This window comes from Garra rufa, chromosome 15 (genome assembly GCF_049309525.1).
Source record: "Garra rufa chromosome 15, GarRuf1.0, whole genome shotgun sequence".
NCBI classification, from domain to species: Eukaryota; Metazoa; Chordata; class Actinopteri; order Cypriniformes; family Cyprinidae; genus Garra; species Garra rufa.
In genome coordinates, this window is record NC_133375.1 from 29,911,179 (window position 1) to 29,936,754 (window position 25,576).

The window sequence follows — 25,576 nt, forward strand, 5'->3', positions numbered from 1 at the left end:
GTGTATTGAAACAAGTTACGGTGCGTATTCTATAATCAAACGGTTTTGAGCGACAAATAATAACTAATCATTGTCGCACATGTTTCTGTAAAGCGTTATCGATGTCTTTTTTTACGGATGGATCGAAAGCAGGGCGAACAGGAGAAGCGTTTGTATGTAACAATGTAAGTTTATACTGCAGAATTATTCGCCATTCAAATGGCACTTGAATAGGTTAAAACAGCTAAACAAGCAATTAAAAAGACAACAGTGATGCAAATATTATCCTGTCAAAATCTGAAGGAAAAAGTATAGTATGGAAAGAAGACATTATAGAGAACAGCATCAACAGGGAAAACTGAAGGGAGACATTTGTATGCCGTTCAAAATAAGGTTGGTGTTGTGAGGAATTGGGGAGGGACTAAAAAAGAAGAAATTATGATGACTAAGTTAAGAGCAGTACGTCTAACTGGTTTTTCCAGTCTTCATGAAATGTCTGTAACATACTTTGGTTAAAATTCCTCAATGATTTAAAGTACAGATGTTGGTTTAAAACAACAGCATGGATTGCATGGTTAATGTACTACTGATGACAATGTTCTGCTAATTTATGCTGTCTAAACCACGAAAAAAACACGTGGAAGCTGCTAAATTATACAGAGACGGACTTAGTAGCAGGAAAGTGTGCAATATTTCGACAAACTAAAGTTATTAGGTAATAAAGATATGTATGAGCAGTATTAATTAAGATATTAGCTTAATATTCCACCTACCTGAGCGGAAATTATAAGAACAAACACAAAATTTGTCAAGATTCTTGCCCTGGAAATCCTGGTTTAGTTTGGCCAACCACAACCACTCTTCTGCTTGATTTGTTAGCAAGTCGGCAGTCTATAGTACTCCAATGTTTTTCCTGGTCCAACCGATCAGTACAGCTCAAAACATGACAATGACCATTTTCAGCAGCAATAATCAGCAAATTATGGCCGATTGATGACACGTACGGAAAACACTCTATTGATGAAATATTGATTATTTTATACATCTGGGAATTTTAGTGCATTTTCTGCAGGTACCTACACCTGTAATGTGGAATAACAGAATAAAATGGCTAAGTAAGCATTCGAAATGGATAATATTAACATAGCAGTTACATTAAGCAAGGTAAAAGAAAAGTCTCTGATTTCTATAGAATACAAAGTAAAATAAAGCAAGGTCAAATTAGTTGCAATATAAATAGGAAATAATTAATCTTGAGAATTGCAAGCTATTGGCATTACAGAATTGACTTTATGTAATGTTTTAAAGATAGGGTCAAAAACTGGGCTTTAACAACAGCTTTAATGGCGTTCCTGTTTTAAAAAACAGAATATTGAAAATTTTCCTTGTATTCCATCTTCTTTACACTCCAGCACAGTAGGTGGTGGTATGCACCTTTTAGGTTGGTTTACAACCTGCCCTTAAATCCATAGAAGAAGAAGAAGAGGACCGGTCAGACCTGCTGATTGTCATAATGGCAGAGCTGTCAAACATCCACCTGCAAAAATCCACCAAGGAGAAACTTGAAAAATTTAAACAAATGCGAGGTAACGTTTCTGATAAATCTTTAAACGTTTCTATTTAAAATGCAGTTGTTTGACTTGTGTTGACTTTGATACAGTGATGATATGAGATTGCTTCTGAGTGATTGTCTCATTCATATATCATGGTGTTTACATGCCTCAGTCCATTGGAATACCATAACATATGGTACATGTCCAAATAATTTTCACTACTTTTTGCTGAGAATATTAACTTGTGTGACATTGTTTGCTGCTCATGAATTTTCTGTAACTTTAACAAGAGTAAACGTTCATTTTCATTTCCTATCCACAGGTAGAGAAGTTCACTCTGATGAGTTCTGGGATCTTGTGGTCATTACTGCAGTGGATGAGGACCAGAGGTCTGCTTATGAAATTCAGATCACTGAGAAACTAGAGAGGAAAGAACTGCCTCTTGGCATCAATTATCATGTGTTTGCAGATCCTCCAGGATGCAAGATTGGTGAGATACATTAAAATGTGTTTTAAAAATTGTATTTCACGTACATTTTTAAGATTTGTTTCTTCATCTGACCACACAGGTAATGGTGGATCCACTTTACATTCACTGCAGCGTCTACATGATAAATATGGCAAGTCACTGTCTGGATTTAAAGTCATCCTTATTCATGCAGGTACTGTATTAATCTATATAATATTCATCAAACCTCATTCATGCATTTTGTTGATCATTAATGAGCCTTAAAGGGATAGTTCACCCTAGAAATGCAAATTGTTATTAATTACCCTCATGTCGTTCCAAACCTGAAGACCTTCGCTCATCTTCATAACACAAATTTTATTGATTGAAAGCTTTCTGACCCTGCATAGACAGCAATGTACATTACTTCAGCCTTCAGTGTCACATGATCCTTCAGAAATCATTCTAATATGCTGATTTAGTGTTTTAGAAACATTTTTTAAAATTATGTAAAAATGTGGAACCCTTGTTACATTTCTTTTTAGGATGCTATGATGAATATAAAGTTTGAAAGGGCACATTGAAATAGAAATCTTGTATATTAATTTGTACACTTTTAATAAAATGTACTTATTTGCTTACTTATTTATGGATTTTGTTCTGTGTGCAGGAGGATTCAGTCAACGTTTGCCTAATGCCAGTGCCCTGGGTAAAATATTCACAGCTGTGCCCCTGGGAAACCCTTTATATCAAATGTTGGAGCTAAAACTTGCAATGTATGTAGATTTCCCCTCACACATGAAGCCAGGAATGCTGGTTACCTGTGCAGATGATATAGAGCTCTACAGTGTTCCCGACCAAGAAAACGTGGTGTTTGATAAGTCAGGTTTCACTGCCTTAGCACATCCCTCCCCTCTCGCCATTGGTACCACGCATGGAGTTTTTGTTCTAGAACCAGCAGAGACGCCCAGAATCTGTGACATGGATTACAGAACTTGCTCTCAATTTCTGCACAAACCAAGTATTAAAAAGATGTTCGAATGCAACGCAGTATGCAAGAGGGAGGGAGAGGAGTTTGTTTACACTGACAGCACTTATTACTTTGATTATGGGACAGCTATGACCCTGCTGACTTTATTCAGTGAAATCAGCCCTCTGACATGTGAAATTGATGCTTATGGAGACTTTCTTCAAGCCCTGGGGCGAAGAGCTACTGTGGATTACACGGAAAACACAGCCAACGTCACAAAGAAGGAAAACAGTCTCGTTGAGATTCGCAGAAAGATTTTCCATTGTCTCAAAGGCACGGCTCTCAACGTCATCCTGTTGAACAACTCTAAGTTTTATCATGTCGGCACCACAGAGGAATACTTGTTCCACTTCACCGATGACCGCAGTCTCAGAGCAGAGCTCGGCCTGCTCTCTGCTGCCTTCAGTGTGTGCCACTTGGAGCCGTCGGAGAAAACTAGAGCTTGCGTGATGCACAGCATCCTGCATCCCAGTGTGACCGTATCCCAGGGCAGTGTCGTGGAATACTCCAGACTGGATGCTGGAGTTAAAGTCGGAACTAGATCTATCATCAGCGGCTGCTGGATTGGCACGGATCTAACAGTGCCAAGTGACACCTTCATGCACTCTTTGTCTGTAAACCTGGATGGAAAAACAGGCTTTGTGACTGTGGTTTTTGGTATTAAAGATGATCTAAAGAAAAGTATATCTAGTCCTGCTCATATGAAAGCGTTAAGCTTGTTTAAGGTTAATCTGGAGGACTGTGTTGGGCTCTGGGGTTTGTTTCCAGAGAAGGTCAGGTTCTCAGGAGACACGTCAATGTGTAGTTTGTGGAACGCCTGCATTTTCCCAGTGTGCTCCAATCTGAAGGATTCATTTGTGATGTCACTGGGGATGCTGAATGCACTGGATAGTGGAACCAAAGTCACTCTACCAAAAACTGCCACACTAACCTCTTTACAGGAAACTCTGCAGAACAAGAACCTTGAGGAAATGCTAACATTTAGGAAAGAACTTTATGAAGACATTCTCATGGCAAATTTAAGTAATTCTGTCTAAGCATGTGTAAATGATCAGTAATTGTATTACATATAGCCCAACATAGGCAAAGCCTATCAAAGTTTTTTTTTTTTTTTTTAATTTTAACTGATTTGATGTCAGTTTGATTTAAGTTGGTTAAATCAAACTGTTTGACACGAGAAAGATAGTTCAGATTTTAGTGATAAGTCAGATTTGACAAAAGGTTACTGCGTTTTGTCTTTTGCACTGTAAAAACAAATTGATTCAACTTAAAATAATTTGTCACCAAGATAATGTGTTCGGTTAGCTAAGGAACTTGTTGTTTGCACAGTATACTAGTTCTTCAGGGTTTCTCTGGGAACATGAAATCTTATTTAATACTTTGCCTTTTTAATGCTATTTATAACATTTTTAATGCTATACATGACCCATGTATCACCACAGACATTACCAGTCAAAAGGTTTTTAGTGTTTTTGAAACAAGTCTCTTGCACCTAGGCTGCAGTAATAGTAATATAGAGAAATATTGTTTTGATTTTGAAAAAAATTATGTGAATATATTTTAATGTATTCCTGTGATCAAAGCTGAATTTTCAGCATCATTACACCAGTCCTTAGTGTCAAATGATCCTTCAGAAATCATGCTAATATGTTGATTTGCTGCTCAAGAGACATTTCTGATTATTATCAAATTTGAAAACTGTTTTTGTGGAAACCGTGGTTCATTTTATTTTTCAGGATTCACAGGTGAATAGAAAGTTCAAAAGAACAGCATTTATTTGCAATAAAATCTTTTGGAATATTATACGTTTCTTTACGGCCACTTCTAATCAATTAAATGTGTCCTTGTTAAATATTTATTTAAAAAAAAATTTTTTTAGTAGTACTTTTGAATGGTAATGTATTGTCGTTTCCACAAATGTTTTCAACATTGATAATAATCAGAAATGTTTCTTGAGCAGCAAATCAGCATATTAGAATGATTTTAATATAGACTGGAAAATTCAGCTTTGAATCAAGTTAATAGGTTATATATAATTATAAATGTCATTATAAATAACAAAATTACTTTTTTATTGTATTTTTGTTCAAATAAATGCAGCCTTGGTCCGCAGACGAGATGTCTTTAAAAAAAAAAAAAAAGTAAAAAATCTAAATGATTATCAAACTTTTGACAGGTTATGGCCCAGTTTTATAGACATGGCTTCAACTAAACCAAGATTAGGCCATAGTTCAGTTAGCACTTTTAAGTAATATTTATAAACATGTTTAGAAAAAAAAACGTTACTGGTTTGCATCTTGAGGCAAAATAAAGGCACTGATATATTTTAAGATCAGTCAGTGCAAGTTTATTTCAGTTAAAACAGCTTAGACTTACATTTTAGTCTAGGACTAGGCTTAAGCCTCGTCTGTGAAACCAGGGGTATATGTTTTAAATCAACCATTCAATTTGACAGTGATGCAAAATCTACTTAATTTAAATAAACTGTATCAATCTGAACTAAATCAGAAATGGATCAGCAGACAGCTTAAAATGTCTGAATACATGTATAGAAGGAAAAACTTTGAAAGGCTGGAACTTACGCAAAATTCAAGTACTATAGAAATTACACAGAGTTTTAACTGGATTTAACTTTAATTCATGTGCCTTAAAATAATGAGTCAGAGTTAATTGCAATTTTATGTATTAGATCTCTGAGTATTAGATCGGGGCTTGACATTAAGCCTTGTCAGGTGCTTGTCCTTCAGACAAGAAAATTGGTTATTCGCTTGTTCGAGTAAAAAAGTTACTTCCCTTTTTTGGTGGTGTAAATGTAATGTAGCCTATTTTTAAGCAATATTTTCAATCTCCAATATGAGTTCTTACTTAAATCAGCATGTTTGTGATTATTTGCCAAATTAAATTGATTTCCAAGATTTTTAAATCTAAATAAAGGGATTTGTTTTCTAATCTTATAAAATATTTGTGTTATCTTTCATATCAAATTCATACATTTTATTATTACATGTACTGTAATAAATATAGTAAGACACCATCAGGCTGTTACCAATCAAATAAAATCAGTTTGAACAAAATTCATCTTTCCACTGCAGAAGAAATGGAAGCAGCTGAAGAAGCATTTACACAGACAATTTAATGAAGCTCATATGTACAATGAATGCATTTACATAGCAACTTAAAATGTTTACAGTGTAGGCCAGTATAGCCATGTGACAAATATCTTAAATTGCCTGTTACAAACACTATACATACGAAGAAGGTGTACTTATGTCCAACATGCAATATGGCAGAAAAAGTCCTGCCTTCTGAATAAAAGAGCCAATTGCCAATTGGTCAACACTTCACTGCAGCTGCCATTAAGAGCTCTTCCAGCAGGAGGTCTCCCATCTAGGTACTGACCAGGCTCATTGATGCTTAGCTTCAGTTGGTGACCAGTTTTGAGCTACAGGGTGATGTGGCTGCACTTGAAGCTTTTTGCTTGCTATACGAGCATTAAGAAACATCTTTTATGGGACAGAAAGAGGAAAATCTTACTGATCCCCTAAACTTTGAATGGTAGTGCATTTCCTTACAGAATACAGAATCACATCCAAGTTTCTTTCCAAGAGAGGGAAAGAAATAGAGATGAGTCTTGATGCAGCTGTTGTCTGAAGAGAGAGATCAACCATGGCTTCACCCTGTAATAGGTACAGATCCTCAGGGAGGTCAGCTGTCATTGTTGTCACACGTTCCACACTGAGGCTGATGTATTTTTAGCAGGGGCTGTGATCCCTTATCGGACTCTTCCCTATTGTGCCAAAGCGTTGTGTTACCACTGCATGAGACTTTCCCTCCAGCTAACCGTGTACAAAAGTCTAAACCGACCAGTCTGATGGGGAATTATAAATCAAGACCCACTCAAACCTGTACAGGTAAACATTAAGCTTCTTTAATTGACTGTTTGATTAGTTTGCTTCGTGACAATCATGTTGATGTTTACATGAATAGATTAAGACTGCAATAGTTTCAGTCTTTCAATCCTTGTTGACTTTTACAATCTTCATTGACAGTGAGTAATGACTGTTCTGTATGTAAAATTGGATCACTGTGTCAGTGTTGTAGTCTTGATTCAATCTTTTTTGCTTTAGATGAGTGGAAAAAGAAAGTGAGTGAGTCATATTCTGTTATAATTGAGAGACTGGAGGAAGACTTGAAAATTAAGGAGGAAGAGTTCAAGGAACTCAAGCATGTTTTCAGGTGAGACTGATTGAAACTAGTTTTGTTACTATTATTAGTGTTTACAAATGTGGCTTAAGGCGTGGACCTCTATTTTAATAACGCTACTGAGGAAAGAGTGAATGTAGAGATGTTTTTTTATTATTATATATCTTGAGTTGAGCACATAGTTGTCAAATTTTCTGTTTGTTTTTTTTAATATACAGCTCAGATGAAGCATTCAATAAAGTGAACCTAAATTATCGCACAGAAGGTGGACTGTCCCTGCTGCATCTCTGCTGTGTATGTGGAGGTAAAGCTGTAATGCTATATGTTCATTTTGAACCTTATATATGACTCATCCCAACATACTTGTTGAACTATTAATTCACTCTAAAATAATCTTCAACTTGCTTGGTAGGAGCAAATTTACCTCTCTTGATTTGCTAGATGCATTACATTCAGTTGTTATGGTACTTTTTTACTACAAGGTAATAAAGCTCACATTAGGACCCTCATGCTGAAAGGTCTACGTCCGTCCAGACTTACCAGAAATGGATTCACTGCACTCCACCTGGCTGCATTCAAGGTCAGTCAAGGGTTAAAGGAGAAGTTTACTTTCAGAATTAAAATTCCCGGATGATTTACTCACCCCCATGTCAGCCAAGACGTTCATGTCTTTCTTCAGTCAAAAAGACATTAAGGTTTTTGAGAAAAACATTCCAGGATTTTTCTCTGTAATAGTGGATTCAATGGTTGCCAACAGGTTGAAGGTCCAAATTGCAGTTTCAATGTAGCTTCAAATGGCTCCACACGATCCCAGTGGAGGAATAAGGGTCTAAAAAGAATCTACTTTTTTTTTTTTTTTTAAGAAAATAAAAGATTGTTTTGCTAGATAAGATTATTTTTTCAGCTGGGATCATGTAGAACCCTTTGAAGCTACATTGAAACTGCAATTTGGACCTTCAACCCATTGGCCACCATTGAAGTCCACTATATGGAGAAAATTCCTGGACATCTTGGATGACATGGGAGTGAGTAAATTATCAGGGAATTTTCATTCTGGAAGTAAACTTCTCCTTTAATAATCCAAAATACTGTGTGCCAGGAATTATTTAAAATGTTTATGATAAGAAATTGAGTTCCAACATCAGTATTTAAGATGTGATAACTTGTTATTTTTGTTTCTGTAATGTAGGGTCATTCTGAACTGGTCACTGCGCTGCTGCATGGTGGAGCAGATATCCAGCAGGTGGGGTATGGAGCCCTCACAGCCCTACATATAGCGACTGTGGCCGCCCATCTTGAGGTGCGTCCTGGACCTATAGAGGTTTAAACTGTGCCATTCAGAAGTTTTGATGGAGTTTGTATGATAGACAAAGTTTAAAGGTTTTCCTGCCTTTTCTTCAAGGTTGTTGATATTCTCTTGCAACACGGGGCATACGTCAACGTCCAAGATGCAGTGTTCTTCACCCCTCTGCACATTGCAGCTTACTTTGGCCATGAGCAGGTCAGACTTTACTTCGTATCATAAATGTCCACGGCTTCAAAACAGTTTGCTGATGATCCTTTTCTCTTGTGGAACAGGTATGCAAGCTCCTGATGAAGTTTGAGGCTGATGTCAATGCGAGTGGAGAAGTAGGGGACAGACCGCTTCATCTGGCCGCAGCTAAAGGCTATCTGGGCATTGTCAAACAGCTGATGGGCGATGGCAGCAAAACTGATAGTGAGAGTTTTCCTGTATCAATATATCGACCATTATTTGATCTATCATCTATTAAAGGGATAGTTCACCAAAAAATGAAAATTCTGTCAATAATCATGTTGTTCCAAACCTGTAAGACCTTTGTTCATCTTTGGAACACCTAAGATATTTTTGATGAAATCCGAAAGCTTTCTGACCCTGCATAGACAGCAACAGAGAGCAATGGTAGTCTCATGAACGTGTGTCGAAGACAGAGAAGAAAATTGTTGAATAAAGTCATTTTTATTTTCTTTCCACACAAAAACTATTCTTGTAGCTTCATAACATTAAGGTTTAAGTTGTCCTTACTGGCTTTCTAGGCCTTGAACGTGTCAGTTGTGTTGCTGTCCATGCAGGGTCAGCTCTTGGATTTTAATAAAAATATCTTAATTTGTGTTCTGAAGATGAACGAAGGTCTTTGAAATGACATGGGGGTGAGTCATTAATGACAGAATTTTAATTTTTGGGTGAACTAATCCATCAAAGTCTATCTCTCCTATTCAGTCAATGCACAGGACAACGAGGACCACGTTCCACTTCATTTCTGCGCTCGATTTGGACACCATGAGGTTGTCCGTTTCCTGCTGCAGGGCACCTTTGACATACAGCCGCACTCTGTCAACATCTACGGGGACACACCTCTCCACCTGTGAGTTCACCTGAGAAGTGAATCACACACAACACAAGGTGGCAGTTAAACTCAGCAAATCGCTAATGTGTAATGAAATAATCTTACTGTGATTGTGATTTGAGTCTCACAATCCCCATCAGAGCTTGTTACAATGGAAAATTTGAAGCGGTGCAAGAGATTATTCAGTTGTCTGGCACAGAGAGTCTGTCTAAGGAGAACATCTTCAGTGAGACAGCTTTTCACAGGTGATGTTTCTCGATTTGTTACATTTTCATTAATTTAGGACATATTTATAGAAATGTGTATTCCTTTAATGACAGATTACACCTCTGTAATTAGGTTAAGACATCTATTGTTATGCACCAAATGAAGGTCTAATTGTCTTCTGTAGTGCCTGCACCTATGGCAAGAACCTAGAAATGGTAAAGTATCTGCTCAGTCAGAATACCGTGAGCATCAACCATCAGGGGCGAGATGGACACACAGGTAGGATCACAGCAGTAATCTGTGGTTCACATTAAATATGATGACAACAATTGAGAAATATCACTGCTCTTTATGACAGCTGATATATGTTGTGAGTTATGGTGATAGTCTGGTTGGTTTTGAAACAACAGGTCTGCATAGTGCCTGTTTTCATGGACACATCCGACTGGTCCAGTTTCTTTTGGACAATGGGGCAGATATGAATCTGGTGGCTTGTGATCCCAGCCGTTCCAGTGGGGAAAAGGATGAACAGACTTGCTTAATGTGGGCCTATGAGAAAGGTTATTTTATATATATATATATATCTATGTATCTATAAAGGTTATTTTATATCTATTTATCTATCTGTCTACAAAGGAGATCGAAATTAGAGACTAGGTTCATCAGACCGAATAAATTAAACTTGCTCTCATCATTCTCTAATTTTGATCTCCACTGTACAGATTGAGATACAGTTGAGGTCAAAAGTTTACATCCCACTTTCAATATCATTAAAAATGTTAATTATTTTACAAAAATAAGAGGGATCATGCAAAATGCATGTTATTGTTTATTTAGTACTGACCTGAATAAGATATTTCAAGATGTTTACATAGTCCACAAGAGAAAATAATAGTTGAATTTATAAAAGTTACCCTGTTCAAAAGTTTACATCCACTTGATTTTTAATAATGCGTTGTTAGCTGTGTTTTTTTGTTTTGTTTTGTTTTGTTTAGTGATAGTTGTTCATGAGTCCCTTGCTGCCCCTGCCCGCTGTTCTTCAGAAAATTCCTTCAGGTGCCACAAATTATTTGGTTTTCCCGAATTTTTGTGTATTTAAACCCTTTCCAACAATGAGATTCACTTTTTCACACTGAGGACAACTAAGGGACTCATATGTAACTATTACAGAAGGTTCAAACACTCACTGATGCTCCAGAAGGAAAACCAATGCATTAAGATCTGGGGGGTGAAAACTTTTGAACAGAATGGAGATGTGAACATTTTTCTTATTTTGCCTAAATATCATATTTTTTTCAATTTAGTACTGCCCTTCAGAGTCAACAGAAGATAGTTACTCAGATAGTTAAATGTTTACCAGAAGACAAAATGAGTTAAATGTACCCTGATCTAAAAATTCAAAAAGTTTTTACCCCCTGGCTCAAACACCAAAATTCTGCAAACCAAATAATTTGTGGGAAGAACAGCAGGCAGTTTAACTGTTAAGGATAAACAAGGGACTCATGAACAACTATTATAAAAAAAAAATAACACAGCTGTAGATCATTCAGGTAAGAACACAGTATTAAGAATCAAGGGGATGTAAACTTTTGACCTCAGCTGTAGATAGGTAGATAGATCTAACTCTAAAGGCTAAACATGACTAAAAAGCCTTGATTTTCATATTTGTGACTGACAAATATACATTTTACTAGATAACTTATGATCCACGTGAATGTTCATTTCAGGTCATGATGCCATTGTTACTCTGCTAAAACACTACAAACGACCTCAGGATGATTCACCCTGCAATGAATATTCTCAACCAGGAGGGGGTATGAGACACTCTCCACATGTAGCCTGACAAATTTGTACTGTGAATTATCTGGTTGAAAACCTCTGTTGCTGGTTTTGAAGTTTAGGGAAAGTATTAAAAAGTTTATTTGTTGTTGTTGTTTCTGTTGCAGATGGATCTTATGTTTCTGTTCCCTCTCCCCTGGGAAAGATCAAAAGTATGACTAAAGGTAAAACACACACACACACACACACACACACACACACACACACACACACACACACACACACACACACACACACACACACACACACACACACACACACACACAGTTAGCTGACTGTTGCTATGATACTCTTTTTATGTCCTGAAATACTGCTACCCACAGTCTCCAAAATCCTCTGAGAGTCAGTGAGTCAGAAACTGTCTCCAAACATCCTCCTACTGCATAATTGCTACAGTTTAAGCCTTTAGTTGGTATCTGTCAGACATTACAAATAACATAAACCATCTTTCATGACTCATGGGCATATGTCAACAACATAAGCTAAATTAAATGTGATTAGAGTTTCATACAATGATTAATGTGAAGGTATCAAACAAACAAACAAACTCTTTTCTCCTCAGAGAAAGCAGATGTGCTTCTCCTGAGAGCAAGTCTTCCATCAAACTTCCACCTTCAACTTTCTGAACTGGAGTTTAACGAGATTATTGGATCAGGTACCACAGTTTATTAATAAATATGAGCTCTTCCTGAGTCTCCATTCAACCCTAATTCACTAAAACACTGCATCCATAGGCTCCTTTGGAAAGGTCTACAAAGGAAGATGCCGCAATAAGGTAGTTGCAATTAAACGGTAAGAGCTCTTTCCTGATTGTCCACATCATATATATAAAGTGAACTGCCATGACATTAATACCGTCCAACAGGTACCGTGCAAACACATACTGCTCAAAGTCGGATACGGATATGTTCTGTCGGGAGGTGTCCATCCTGTGTCGTCTCAACCACCCCTGTGTGATCCAGTTTGTGGGGGCATGTTTGGACGACCCCAGTCAGTTTGCCATAGTAACCCAATATGTGTCCGGAGGATCACTGTTCTCACTGTTACACGAACAGAAGAGGTGATTTTAAGATTACTATGTGTGTGTGTGAGCATGTATGTGTATACAAATTCTCACATGAAAAAATACTGTAGTAAAGTGTAGTATTTGCTATAGTAAACTGTGGTAAATAGTAGTATACTGTAGCATATTATAGTATTTACTACACTTTATTTACACTACAGCAAACTGTAGTATTGACTATAGAGAGGTAACAAACTATAGTAAATACTGTAGTAAACTTTGGTATTTACTATAGTAAACTGTAGTAGATTGTTGTATATTATATTATTTATTACACTTTATTTATACTACAGCAAACTGTAGTATCGACTATAGTGAGTTCATAAACTAGAAAATACTGTAATAAACATTAGTATTTACTATAGTAAATAGCAGTACACTGTAGTATGTTGTAGTATTTACTACACTGCTAATTTGTACTTCAGCATACTGTAGTATTGACTATAGTGAGTTCATAAACTAGTAAATACTGTAGCAAACTTTAGTATTTACTATACTAAACTAGTAAATTGTAGTACACTGTAGTATGTTATAGTATTTACTACACTTTGTTAATTTATACTACAGCCTTTTGTAGTATTGACTATATTGAGTTCACAAACTAGTAAATACTGTAGTAAACTTGAGTATTTACTGTAGAAAATTGTAGTGAATTGTATTATATTATAGTATTTAGTTTTTTGTTAATTTCTACTACAGCATACTGTAGTATTGACTAAAGTGAGTTCATAAACAAGTAAATACTGTAGCAAACTTTAGTATTTTCTATACTAAACTAGTAAATTGTACACTATAGTATGTTAGCATTTACTACATTCTTTTGTAGTATTGACTATAGTGAGTTCATAAACTGTAGGAAATACTGTAGTAAGCATTAGTATTTACTATAGTAAACTGTAGTAAATTATAGTACACTGTGGTATATTATAGTATGTACTACACTGTTAAATTTCTAATACAGCATAATGTAGTAATGACTATAGCAAGTTCATAAACTGTAGTAAAGTGTATTTTTAGTAAACTAGTAAAATGTAGTATACTGTAGTTTATTGTAGTATTTATTTATTTATTTAGTTTATTGTAATTTATACTACAGCATACTATAGTATTGACTATAGTGAGTTCATAAACTGTAGTAAATAATGTAGTAAAGTTTAGTATTTACTATAGTAAACTTTAGTAAATTGTACTGCACTCTAGGAAATTATAGTATTTACTACACTGCTAATGTATACTACATCATACTGTAGTACTGACTATAATGAGTTCATAAACAGTAGTAAATACTCTAGTAAACTGTAGTATTTACTATAGTAAATTGTAGTACACTGTAGTATATTATAGTATTTGATACACTTTGCTAATTTATACTACAACATACTTTGGTATTGAATCAAGTGAGCTCATAAACTGTAATAAATACTCTAGTAATCTTTAGTATTTACTATAGTAAACTGTAGAACACTGGAGTATATTATAGTGTATACTTCACTTTGCTAATGTATACTACATCATACTGTAGTATTGACTATAATAAGTTCATAAACAGTAGTAAGTTGCAGTTCCCATTTCCATAATAATAGAAATTTTTCTGATTGGTGGACCTCAACATAGGGTCATTTAAAAAAAAAAAAAAGAATCCTGACTAGAACATAAATATAAAAGAAAGAAATTTGAAGCAATTTAGGATCTGTTTATAAGACCTGCATCAAAGCCTCTAAGCATCTGGTTTCTTCTTAGTGCTCCATATGCAGTTTAAGGTGACCATCCTCTCATTGATCTGTTTGAGTTGGAATGATGGGTTTGTGTATTGATCAGCGGTGTGGAGAAGGTGTTCACCTAATGATGTCTTTACATCCAGAATCATCGATCTGCAGTCCAAGCTCATCATTGCCATTGACGTAGCGAAAGGCATGGAGTATCTGCACAATCTGACCCAACCAATCATTCACAGAGACCTTAATAGGTTAGTCGCCCTCATCATCATCACATGCTTCGTTCAGTAATCACTGTGTTTCTCTGTCGATTTGTTTAAACCAGCCTATTATATGATAATCAGTATATTTTTAGATTGTCAAGGCAGGCAACAGTGTTGAAATGTAGTATTCTGAGCTCATTGTTTTAAACCTCCCTTTACCCAATGATATTTTTCCAGTCATAATATTCTGCTCTATGAAGACGGACATGCTGTGGTGGCTGATTTCGGAGGTAAGAAATGTCACACAAGCAAAACATTGCACCTGAACCAAGTTTTACAACAACCTTCCCTGTTTAATATGTTAGTGCAAAACAGGTTAAGTTGAAAATCTTGGATTCTTAATCAAATTTATGGCTGTAAAAAACTGAAAGCTTGTTGTACTGATAATATAATTTTTTAATGAAAAAACTGTATTCCACAGTTTATGTCATTAAATATTTCTCTGTTGTTCTGCAGAGTCTCGGTTCCTGTTGTCTGTGGATGAGGACAACATGACCAAACAACCTGGGGTACATGCATTCTGTTCTTGTTTAATTCTGTTCATTAATTATAACCTTAAAGTGGTAATGCATTAACAATCTCCTTCAGCAGTTTTAATACTGCTTACGTTGCAGTTTTGGCTCTCTTGTACGTCACGTTAAGTACGTCAATGTGTCTTTGGGGGGTATATGTGCCTGTCCTTTGGGGTTAGGAGGCGTTTTGTAAGTCACACATTGTTTTGTGTCCGTCATTTTGCTCCCATGATGCTGTGCAGAACCTGCGTTGGATGGCCCCAGAGGTGTTTACCCAATGTACACGCTACACGGTGAAAGCGGACATGTTCAGCTATGCTCTCTGCCTGTGGGAGCTGCTCACGGGGGAGATTCCATTTGCACATCTCAAACCAGGCACTGTGATACCTATTATTGATCCTTAAAGGAACACTCCACTTTTTTTGGAAATAGGCTCATTCTCCAACTCCCCCAGAGTTAATGAGTTGAGTTTTACCGTTTTGAAATCCATTCAGCCGTTCTCCTGTTCTGGCGATATCACTTTTAGCATAGCTTAGCATAGATCATTGAATCCTATTAGACCAATAGCATCACGTTCAAAAATGACCAACGAGTTTCGATATTTGTCCTATTTAAAACTTGACTCTTCTGTAGTTATATCGTGTACTAAGACCAGCGGAAATGCAAAGCTGCGAATTTCTAGGCTGATAAGATTAGGAACTACACTCCCATTCCGGCGTAATAGTCAAGGAAGTTTGCTGCCGTAATATGGCCGAAGCAGGAGCAGTAATACCACGCAGCACATGTGCAAATACTAAACTAGCTGGGAACTCATTTCTGATAATACTCCGCCTGCTTCGGCCATATTACGGCAGGAAACTTCCTTGACTATTACGCCGGAATGGAAGTGTAGTTCCTAATCTTATCAGCCTAGAAACTCGCAGCTTTGCATTTCCACCGGTCTTAGTACACGATATAACTACAGAAGAGTCAAGTTTTAAATACAACATATTATGGAAACTCGTTTGTCATTTTTGGACGCGATGCTATTGGTCTAATAGGATTCAATGATCTATGCTAAGCTATGCTAAAAGTGATATCGCCAGAACAGGAGAACGGCTGAATGGATTTCAAAACGGTAAAAATCAACTTATTAACTCGGGGGGAGTTGGAGAATGAGCCCATTTCCAAAAAAAGTGGAGTGTTCCTTTAATGCTCTTTGAACTGGGTTATGAAGTTTAATTTTATCTGTACTTAGAAATGTAAATGAGTTTTTAGATTTATTTTAAATGTTCTAAAACATTTACAATATTTTAAAGGAGTAGTTCACCCAAAAATGAAAATTTGCTGTGAATTTACTTCAGGCCATCCACGATGTAGTTTGTTTCTTCATTTTTCATTTTGTTTCTTTAATTGAGTTTCTTTTCGGAACATATTTGAAAAAAATTTGCATAACATCACTTGCAGTGAATGGGTGCCGTCAGAACATCACAATAATCCACAAGTAATCCACATGACTCCAGTCCATCAATGAACGTCTTGTGAAGCGAAAATTTGTGTGTTTTTAAGTAATAAATACATAATTAAGACGTTTTTAACTTGAAATCATTGGTTCCGGCTAAAATATGTCTGAATCAGGAGAAAAATATGCAAAGATCAAACACCGTTTACAAGCGAAACAGTCAAACAGTTCTAAACAAATTTAGTTTAGTTTAAATGCCTTAATGATGGATTTGTTTCATACAAATATACAACTTTTCGCTTCTCAAGACATTAATTGATGGACTGGAATTGTGTGCATTATTATGATGTTTTTATCAGCTATTTGAACTCTCATTCTGACGGCACCCATTTACTGCAGAGGATCCATTGGTGAGCAAGTGATGTAATGCTACATTTCTCTAAATCTGTTTTGATGAAGAAACAAGTCATCTACATCTTGGATGGCCTGAGAGTAAGTTTTTATTTTGGGGGGTGACTTATTCTAATATATTAAAAGAGATTAAAATAAATAAAAATAAATCTAATAAATATTGAAATAAAACGAAATTATTCAAAAAGTGTATTAATATTATAATAATACAAATAAATATGAAATAAAAAAGGTCTCACCCTCATCTCTGTGAATGCTTTGCAGCTGCAGCTGCTGCAGATATGGCGTATCATCATGTCCGTCCTCCTATCGGATACTCGATTCCCAAACCCATCTCAGCACTGCTGATGAGAGGCTGGAATGTCTGTCCAGAGGTGAGTGAACCACATCTAACCCAAAACATGCTCAGAAAAAAAAAAAAACTCATACAGTAGGTTTATCAAGAGATATGCACACTTACAGTTGAGGTTTCAGAATCTGGAAAATTTTAATTATTTGACCAAAATAAGAGAGATCATACAAAATGCATGTTATTATTTATTTAATGCTGACCTAAATAAGATATTTCACATGTGTTGTTACTTGAATGATTCACAGCTGTTTTTTGTTTCATCAGTGAGTGTTTGAAGATTCTGTAATAGTTGCATATGAGTCACTCAGTTGTCTTCAGTGTGAAAAGATGGATCTCAAAATCATACAGTCATTGTTGGAAAGGGTTCAGATACACAAAAAGCCGGAAAAACCAAAAAAATGTGTGGGACTTGAAGGATTTTTTTGAAGAACAGCAGGCAGTTTAACTGTTCAGGACAAACAAGGGACTCATGAACAATTATCACTAAACAAAAGAAAAAAACAGCTGTGGATCATTCAGGAATTAAGGGGATGTAAACTTTTGCATGGGCTAATTTTTAATAAATTCAACTATTATTTTCTCTTGTGCACTATATGTAAACATATTTTATGTGAAATATCTTATTCAGGTCAGTACTAGATAAACAATAACATGCATTTTGTATGATACCACATTATTTTGCTAAAATAATTTACGTTTTGCAGATTCTGAAAAGGGAATGTAAACTTTTGACCTCAACTGTTTTTAAATGCATGTAAAACAGTATTTAAAAAAACAATATAGATTACATTAGATTAGTCGCTTTTTCAGTTTAAATTATAACATTTAGTTAATTGCTTTCTAGGTAAAAAGATGAGAGAAAGCACAAAAAATATTGCAAGTACATAAAACATAATTTAAAAAGGTTCAAATAAAGAGTTTAATCTAGTTAAGGAATACTCAAATTTATTAAATCTTTTAAATTAAATCTATTCATAAACTACTTCTCTGTTCCACCGAGTCTATTCATAATCAGTCAGATTACCCAGAATGCTTATCTCTGTAGCTCAGTACAAGTTGTATTTCTATTTCTGTTGATGAACATCCAGTTGCTAGCCTACCTGATCTCTCTACAACAAACCTGTGCCAGGTGTTTTGTCATATACAGCGTCTTTGCAATGTTCTCAGCGTTGGTCCCTCAGGTGCGTAGCTGAAACTGTGTCAAGCGAGCTTGTTAGGAATGTGCCCTGGTACCAAATGCAGCTTGACACTATTCTCTAGAGTACAGAGCATTTGCTGAGCAACACTTCAAAAGAGCAAGGATGCTAACAGCCTCTACATTGCTTTCATTTAGGGTTGCTTAAAGGGACAGTTCACCCAAAAAGTAAAATTACTCCACGATTTGCTTAGCCTCAAGCCATCATAGATATATATGACTTTCTTCTTTCAGACAAGTACAATCAGAGTTATAATAAATGTCCTGGCTCTTTTAAATGGCAGTGAATGCCTGTTGAGATTTTGAAGTCCAATAGAGTGCATCCATCCATCATAAAAAGAACCCACACAGGGTTAATAAAGGCTTTCTGAGGTGAATTATGCGTGTTCACGAGAGAGATGAGTTCCAGCGGATGATGCTTACAAACGTGGAAACACAGTGGAGAGAGCAAAACAAAACACCAGTCATGAATTAGAAATACAATATGAGGATTTGTAAAGAAAAATGTCAGAGGATTTCGATCCAAGAGAAGACTGGTTTTCCTTTGCTGTAAACAAAACTCGTTTCTCGCAAGACTAGCTTATATTATGCCTACATCCTACGTCATTTGCTGGAAACACCACGACAATCTTGTGAACACGCATTCGACAGTTAGCGGAAGCTATAGATCATGGTTTATAAAGTCTTCAATATGGAACATTTTCTTACACAATCCCATTGATTCCTTTAGAAGGCCCTTATTAACCCTCCAGAGCTGTGTGGAGTACTTTTTATGATAGATGGATGCACTTAATTGGGCTTCACAATCTCAACACCTATTCACTACTATTATAAAGCTTGGATGAGCCTAGAATGGCGGTGAGGGGAGAAGGTGAGTAAATCATGGGGTAATTTTCATTTTTGATGAAAAGCATAAAGTTAAACACTATATTCAGTGATCATATTGTTTTATGTGACTGCTTTAAATTTTAATACATTACATTTTCTAAATAATGTCATTTATTCATGTGATTTTCAACAGCCATTACTTAAGTCTTCATTGTCACATGATCCTTCAGACCTTCTTTATCTGTTTTTTTTTTGTCTCTCTTCTCTGATGAAGTACTATGTTTGTTCTTTTGAAGTCTTTCTCTGAATGATGCTTGAGCAGCGACCAGCAAGTCCTCTTCAGCAGAGTGGGTGATTGGATAGCCTGAAATGATTTCATGTACTTTAACCAAACCTTTCTGATGAAAATCCGCTATTTTTGACTCTCTCTGACAGGAAAGACCTGAGTTTTCAGAAGTGGTTGCCAAACTAGAGGAATGCCTGTGTAATGTGGAGGTAGGTTACATGCACATATATCTACTATACATTATTATTCTATTTATCCAGTACTTAATAATTTTTCCATGTGTGTCCAGCTTATGTCTCCAGCTTCCAGTAACAGCAGTGGTTCTCTTTCACCCTCCTCCTCCACGGACTGCCTGGTAGCTCGCGGCAGCCCTGGACGAAGTCACGTAGCTGCCCTTCGCTCACGTTTCGAGTTGGAATACGCCCTCAACGCCCGTGCCTATGCATTTTGGACCCAAAAGTACACAAATCTATCACAAACCTACACACTATTCAAAAATGAGACTATGATTTTACAAACTAAGTTGTATTTGCTAGGAACAGTGGCTCTCCACCAGCTTACTGCCAAAGTACATTAGTGAGAAAACAAATATGAATTTAAATAAAGGCCATTACGTCACACCCATGCATTAATGGAAGAGTCAGGTCACCTTGCTCTTTTGTTTGGTCAGTGCAATGCAGTCCAACCACAACACTTCTGTACAGTCTGAAGTGCTGTTGCTTGGAAACCAAAGCATGAAAACAAAAGAAAGCAACTGCAATGCAACTTGCATGACACTCACACTGAGAACCTTTGCTGGTGGTCACCTCTTAATTCTTTATGAGTGGTGATGAATGCATGTGTGTTGTGGAGGAACCTGGCAACTGTCAACAAAACCACCAACTGAGCAAATTAGTAGAAGGCACTCCTGCTTTGGAGCCTAAATAAGTCATAATCTTTGCAATATGATGTTTTATGTAACCAGATCTAGCAATGTACGCAGTTTTGTGGTATGAGCAATAAATCAGGCTAAAGTGACACTGTGAATGACTAAACAGAAAACAAATTCAATAGAGGATCATCTGAGCAGGACAAACCCGGCAAGGCCTCATTGAGCTGATATGACAACAACAAAGCAACAGAAGTGTATCCTATTTAGCATCATTAAAATTTCATATAGCAGAAGAATCTTGCTTGTTCTGTGGTCTTTAGTGTAAGCCAATACTAATCGCATTATGTCAATCCTCTCTTTTTTGACAGCTCTGGTCGGAGGTCTTCACAGGGTTTGTCCCTGGATGAGCTGAGAAGGAACATGCAGTTCCCACCCATTGACCGAAACGGTTCGTGTCCAACTGGAAATTATTATCAAATGTGTGATTCATCTTTTTATGTAACAGCTTAATGGGGGGCAACATTGTTTTTCACTTTAATATGGCAACAATCATGTTGATATAATCCATGCAAATTTGTTTTGAAGTTAACATGACATTTTCAAAAAGATGAGAGCATTGTGTGCGTGTCAGCATATGGTGCAACAAGTGGGTGGTTGTATTAAGTGTGTGTCAGTCACTGTGTTGTGTGCTGTTCCTGCAGGATATGTGTCAGATCCCATGAGCACCATGCGTTTCCATTCATGCAGTGGCAATGGAAGTTTTGAGGACAGCAACTAGAAGCAACATCTCTCTGAAGAACATCACATGCAACCACACTTAATAATGATAATAATAATTATGATAATTCTGATTATTTCGGTGAACCCAAAATAGAAAATTCTGTCATTACTTACTCACCCTTATGTTGTTCCAAACCTGTAAGACCTTTGTTCATCTTCCGAACACTTTATTAACACACGCTGCTGATGGGACACTAAACACCGTACAAGCCTTGACAGTCGTGGTAGCCTGGCCTCGTCTTTCTACCAGCGGAGCAATTTTTTTATCACCATTGATGGATGTCTAAAATATAAAAATAAAGAGAAGCCTAAAACAGGCCCGATGCCTAGTCCGCATCTGAACTATGATGTGAAAATTGGCCCAAAGCCCGGCCCTAGGTGCGTAAAAAAAAGTCGGGGCCCGTCAGGGCTCTAATACGTCTTAAAAGTGGAACGTGGAAATATAATGGATGTACTGAAAAAAAAACGTTTTATATACTCAGTATTGTTTCCTAAAGGTTTCTTAATAAAATCAGCAACAGCCCCCATCCCTCATAACCCCCCGCATGTACAGCACCCCCAACCTATAACATCTTCCCGCGCCCCTGCAGACATGTTTACAAAGACCCGGCAGCCGTATCACTCTGTAGCCCAAGACAGCTTGCTAGTACCTGGATGGGAGACCTTCTAGAAGAACTAAGTTGCTGCTGGAAGAAGTGCTAGTGAGGCCAGTAGGGGGTGCTCATCCTGTGGTCTGTGTGGGTCCTATAGCGCCCCAGTATAGTGACCAGAAAAACAGTTCTGTCAAAAAGCACAATCCTTTAGATGAAGGATTGGGGCAGTCGTAGCCTAATGGATAGAGAGTCGTGCTTGTAACTTGAAGGTCGCCGGTTCAATTCGGTTGAACCACTGATGTCACATGGACTATTTTAACAATGTCCTTACTACCTTTCTGAGCCTTGAACGTGGTAGTTGCATTGCTGTCTATGTAGGGTCAGAAAGCTCTCGGTTTTCCTCAAAAATCTCCTAATTTGTGTTCCAAAGATGAACCAAGTTCTTATGGTTTTGGAACAACATGAGGGTGAGTAATTAATTACAGAATTTTCATTATTGGGTGAACTAACCCTTTAATCTAAGGACACATATACTTTGTAACTGATGTCAGCTATTGATATCAGCCATTGCATGTTATTTTGTATAAGAGTGAATAGTGTTACATTCATTATACATGCTATTATCTTAAAGTCTAAACTTTTATTTGTATTGCCGTACAAGGTTTTTTATATTGTGTTTGGTGTTTCAATGTCAGATAAATATCTGGTAGATCAGGACAAATAAGTGTGTTTCAGCATTTTATTCTAATTTCAAAAGCAAACCTTTTTTAGACAATTAGCCAGCATGTGACAAAGATCATGACTGATGTCACCAACAACACAGGCACTGTTAGAGCAATTTGGCCTTGCTTGTGGGATCGAAACATCTCAAGTTAGGTTTTAACTCCCATGATCAGCATGATTATGACAAGAAACGAAGCAGGTATTATAGCAATGTATGTGCACTAATCCAGTGTAAAATCATAAGAACACCATTAGACCATTGCCAAAAATCAGCAAGGTGTTCATGTCATTCACATCACACTGTGCATCTGCACATTAAAGTGTTCTGGATACTAACTAAGAACACAGAGGAAAGTTCTTAACTAAATTCTCTTAGTTAAGTTCTGAAGTGTCTAGTGCAGCCTGACCAACTGGAGGGCTCTGCATCATGAATAATTAAATTATTTGTGCTGTGTGAGTCCTACGGTGTCTATTTTCAGTGGGCTGTTGATAGCTTCCCTACCAAGCACACAGGACTCACTATGGGTCTCTGATAAGGAAAAGCATGTGCCTTTATTTTAAACCCATTAATATGGGTTGAGGCAGGGGTGTCCAATCTTGTTTAGTTCAGAGTTTGCCCCAACACACTTGTCTGGAAGTTCTAGTAATCCCAACTTGTTCAGATAAGTTTAATTGGGGTTGGACCTAAACTCTGCAGGACAGGAGAAAGATTGGACACCCCTGGGTTAGCTGAAGGATTTACTATCGCCACTAATAACTGTTCTCTGTGTGAGCAGTCGTTAATCTCGGATATCCTGCAGGCCCAAAAAACCTTGAGTCCTCCAATGAGAAAGTGCTTAAAGTGTCTCTGCTGCCGAGTGTCTGTTTGAAATGACCATCAATTACTTTGGTTCTCCTGTTTCCGTCCACGTTCTTGCCGCCATCCGACTGTCTGGAATGGAAGTCTACACTTGCGGTATCATCTTGGCTCCCGTTATCCGATTTATTGATGACTGTGAGGTCTGTAATTACTGTGATTGTCGGACTCTGAGGCTCGATACACTCCGTTTGAAATAGAGGTTCAAGTTGCAAATTGTGTTCTGAACTCTCCAGGGTCTCTTTGTTACTTGCTTCCTCTGTTTGGGATAAATGTGTGGTTTCATCAGTCATGTTTTGTTGATTACTTCTTTTTGACTCTTTTGCATTCAGGTCCACATTTGTAGTTACATCCTGATGTTCAGTTTCAGACAGTGCTCTCTCTTGAATGTCTTCAGATGTTAGGTTTATGACATCATCTGACATTGAAGTTTCCTGTCCAGCAGTGTCTTTTTGATTGGTTTGTTCATCATTACTCCGTCTTGACCAAGAAGTGACTAGAGAACCTCTAGTATCTCCAGCCTCTTGGACTCTTTCATCTTTGGTTGAGGTATGTATGCTGTCTTTAGAGTGATTACTATGAGCATCTGCTTCTATGGTCTCAAGTTTAGCCTCTGATTTCAAGCTTTCAACGACAGACTCTGTGTTCCCATTAAGATTTTTCATTACAGGACTTGCAGTTTCATCTCTACTTCTGAATGTTTCATCAAGGCCCTCAATATCAGTGGTTGTTGGTGTATCTGTTGTATTTAATACTTCACCATTTACCCCCTCTTCGTTTTCTTCCGAGATGGGACCCTCCTCGTCAAGGGGCTCGATGAATGTTTGAAAATACCTTGATTCTTGGTGTATGTTAATCCAGTTGCTTACTAGATCCACCCCAACTGCTTTAGTTAAAGCTGCTGAATGAATGGCCAGATCTTCTGAATCAATGCTCAGAACTGGACCTTTGAGGCCTTTTTTGACTTTCTCCACAGGCTGGGATTTCAGTGAATGGGAAACAGATGAGCTGCCATCATTATTTACAGAATTCACTTTGTTCTCCAGAGGTTCCAGTGGATCACCATCTCTACTTCTCAGTTCATTGTCAGTACCTTTCAGGTCTGACTCATTTGGTTCTTCTGCCGAGACAATGTCATTTTCTGTATCCTTATTGACCATCTCCTGGGTTATCTGAGAGGTTACGTTTTCTATGAATGTTGTTGCAGATGCTTCCGATTCTTTATCAGCCTCTTCTTTATCATCCTCTTTGTCTGCTTTTTGATTGTCACTAGCCTTGTCCTCGTGTTCATCGTCCAACTGAGACTCTCTTTCCGAGGGAACATGTTCAGCATCTGATTTGTTTTCAATCTCTTGGACATTGTCGTCTTTTTCTTCTTCTTTATTAGTTTCTGGCTTTTCGTTATCATCTACACCATCTTGAGTCCTATCACCATCTATCTCACCCTCTGATTTGCCTTGCATTTCCTCTTGGAGATGTTCTTCTACTTTCTCAGCCTCCTCAAGACTGACATCTTGTCTCTCTCCATTTTCAGCATCTATGTTACTATCCAGCAGGTCATTATTCACCCCAGCAGGTTCATCCACTTCTTCCTTGGTACCAGCCTCTGTGCTGTCATTGGGCACCCCCCTTGAACCTATTTCATTTTGTTCTTCCTGTGAAACAGATTCCCGATTTTGGTCCTCAGAGTTGACTTCTAGTTTTTGGGCCTCTTCTCCATCCCCTGCCTCTAATGTATTCTCACTAATTTTGTTCATGTCTGTCACCTCTTTCTCTGGCTCTTCTACCAACTTCTTACCTGTTTCTAACTTAATCTCTACCAAATTTCCATCTGTTTCCTCTGCCATCTCATCTATCTTCTTGTCCTCCACCTCTGCTTCTTCTTCCTTCTCTTTCTGAGCCCCATCTTCCATTGTTTCGTCTTTTACTTCATCTGCACCGTTTGGTTTCTCTTGCCCTTCTTCCTCTGCCTCAACACTAAGTTTGTTTCTAACCTGTTCTCCATCTTCTGTTCCGTTCTGTTTATCATTCAGACTATCCTCCTCTTTTTCAATACCCTGTG

General features: G+C 37.2%; 2 protein-coding genes across 2 annotated transcripts; both read left to right on the forward strand.

The window, feature by feature from the left end:
* Nucleotides 1–1,394: 1,394 nt before the first annotated feature.
* fpgt (fucose-1-phosphate guanylyltransferase) lies at nt 1,395–5,994 on the forward strand. Its single transcript, XM_073818881.1, has 4 exons — nt 1,395–1,565; nt 1,855–2,022; nt 2,102–2,194; nt 2,651–5,994. Exons 1-4 carry the CDS (start codon nt 1,493–1,495, stop codon nt 4,045–4,047), a joined length of 1,731 nt encoding a protein of 576 aa, XP_073674982.1. The 5' UTR covers nt 1,395–1,492; the 3' UTR covers nt 4,048–5,994.
* An 887-nt stretch (nt 5,995–6,881) lies between these two features.
* Nucleotides 6,882–22,643, forward strand: tnni3k (TNNI3 interacting kinase). The gene is made up of 25 exons (XM_073818880.1): nt 6,882–6,921; nt 7,138–7,246; nt 7,432–7,517; nt 7,696–7,793; nt 8,403–8,513; nt 8,616–8,714; nt 8,792–8,930; nt 9,453–9,597; nt 9,720–9,824; nt 9,971–10,065; nt 10,197–10,346; nt 11,514–11,600; nt 11,733–11,789; nt 12,188–12,280; nt 12,360–12,417; nt 12,491–12,685; nt 14,550–14,654; nt 14,844–14,896; nt 15,123–15,175; nt 15,421–15,553; nt 17,295–17,404; nt 19,841–19,900; nt 19,981–20,150; nt 20,931–21,010; nt 21,264–22,643. The coding sequence occupies exons 1-25, from the start codon at nt 6,882–6,884 to the stop codon at nt 21,338–21,340; spliced, it is 2,508 nt and encodes an 835-aa protein (XP_073674981.1). The 3' UTR covers nt 21,341–22,643.
* The last annotated feature ends 2,933 nt before the right edge of the window (nt 22,644–25,576 follow it).

Excerpts from the sequence above, each read along its gene's own strand:
- fpgt (XM_073818881.1), top strand. The coding sequence starts at position 1,493 with ATGGCAGAGCTGTCAAACATCCACCTGCAAAAATCCACCAAGGAGAAA. Across the intron at positions 1,566-1,854 it reads AAAATTTAAACAAATGCGAG|GTAGAGAAGTTCACTCTGAT; the intron begins GTAACGTTTCTG and ends TCCTATCCACAG. Across the intron at positions 2,023-2,101 it reads TCCTCCAGGATGCAAGATTG|GTAATGGTGGATCCACTTTA; the intron begins GTGAGATACATT and ends CTGACCACACAG.
- tnni3k (XM_073818880.1), top strand. The coding sequence starts at position 6,882 with ATGGGGAATTATAAATCAAGACCCACTCAAACCTGTACAG. Across the intron at positions 8,715-8,791 it reads CTTACTTTGGCCATGAGCAG|GTATGCAAGCTCCTGATGAA; the intron begins GTCAGACTTTAC and ends CTTGTGGAACAG. Across the intron at positions 9,598-9,719 it reads GGGGACACACCTCTCCACCT|AGCTTGTTACAATGGAAAAT; the intron begins GTGAGTTCACCT and ends AATCCCCATCAG.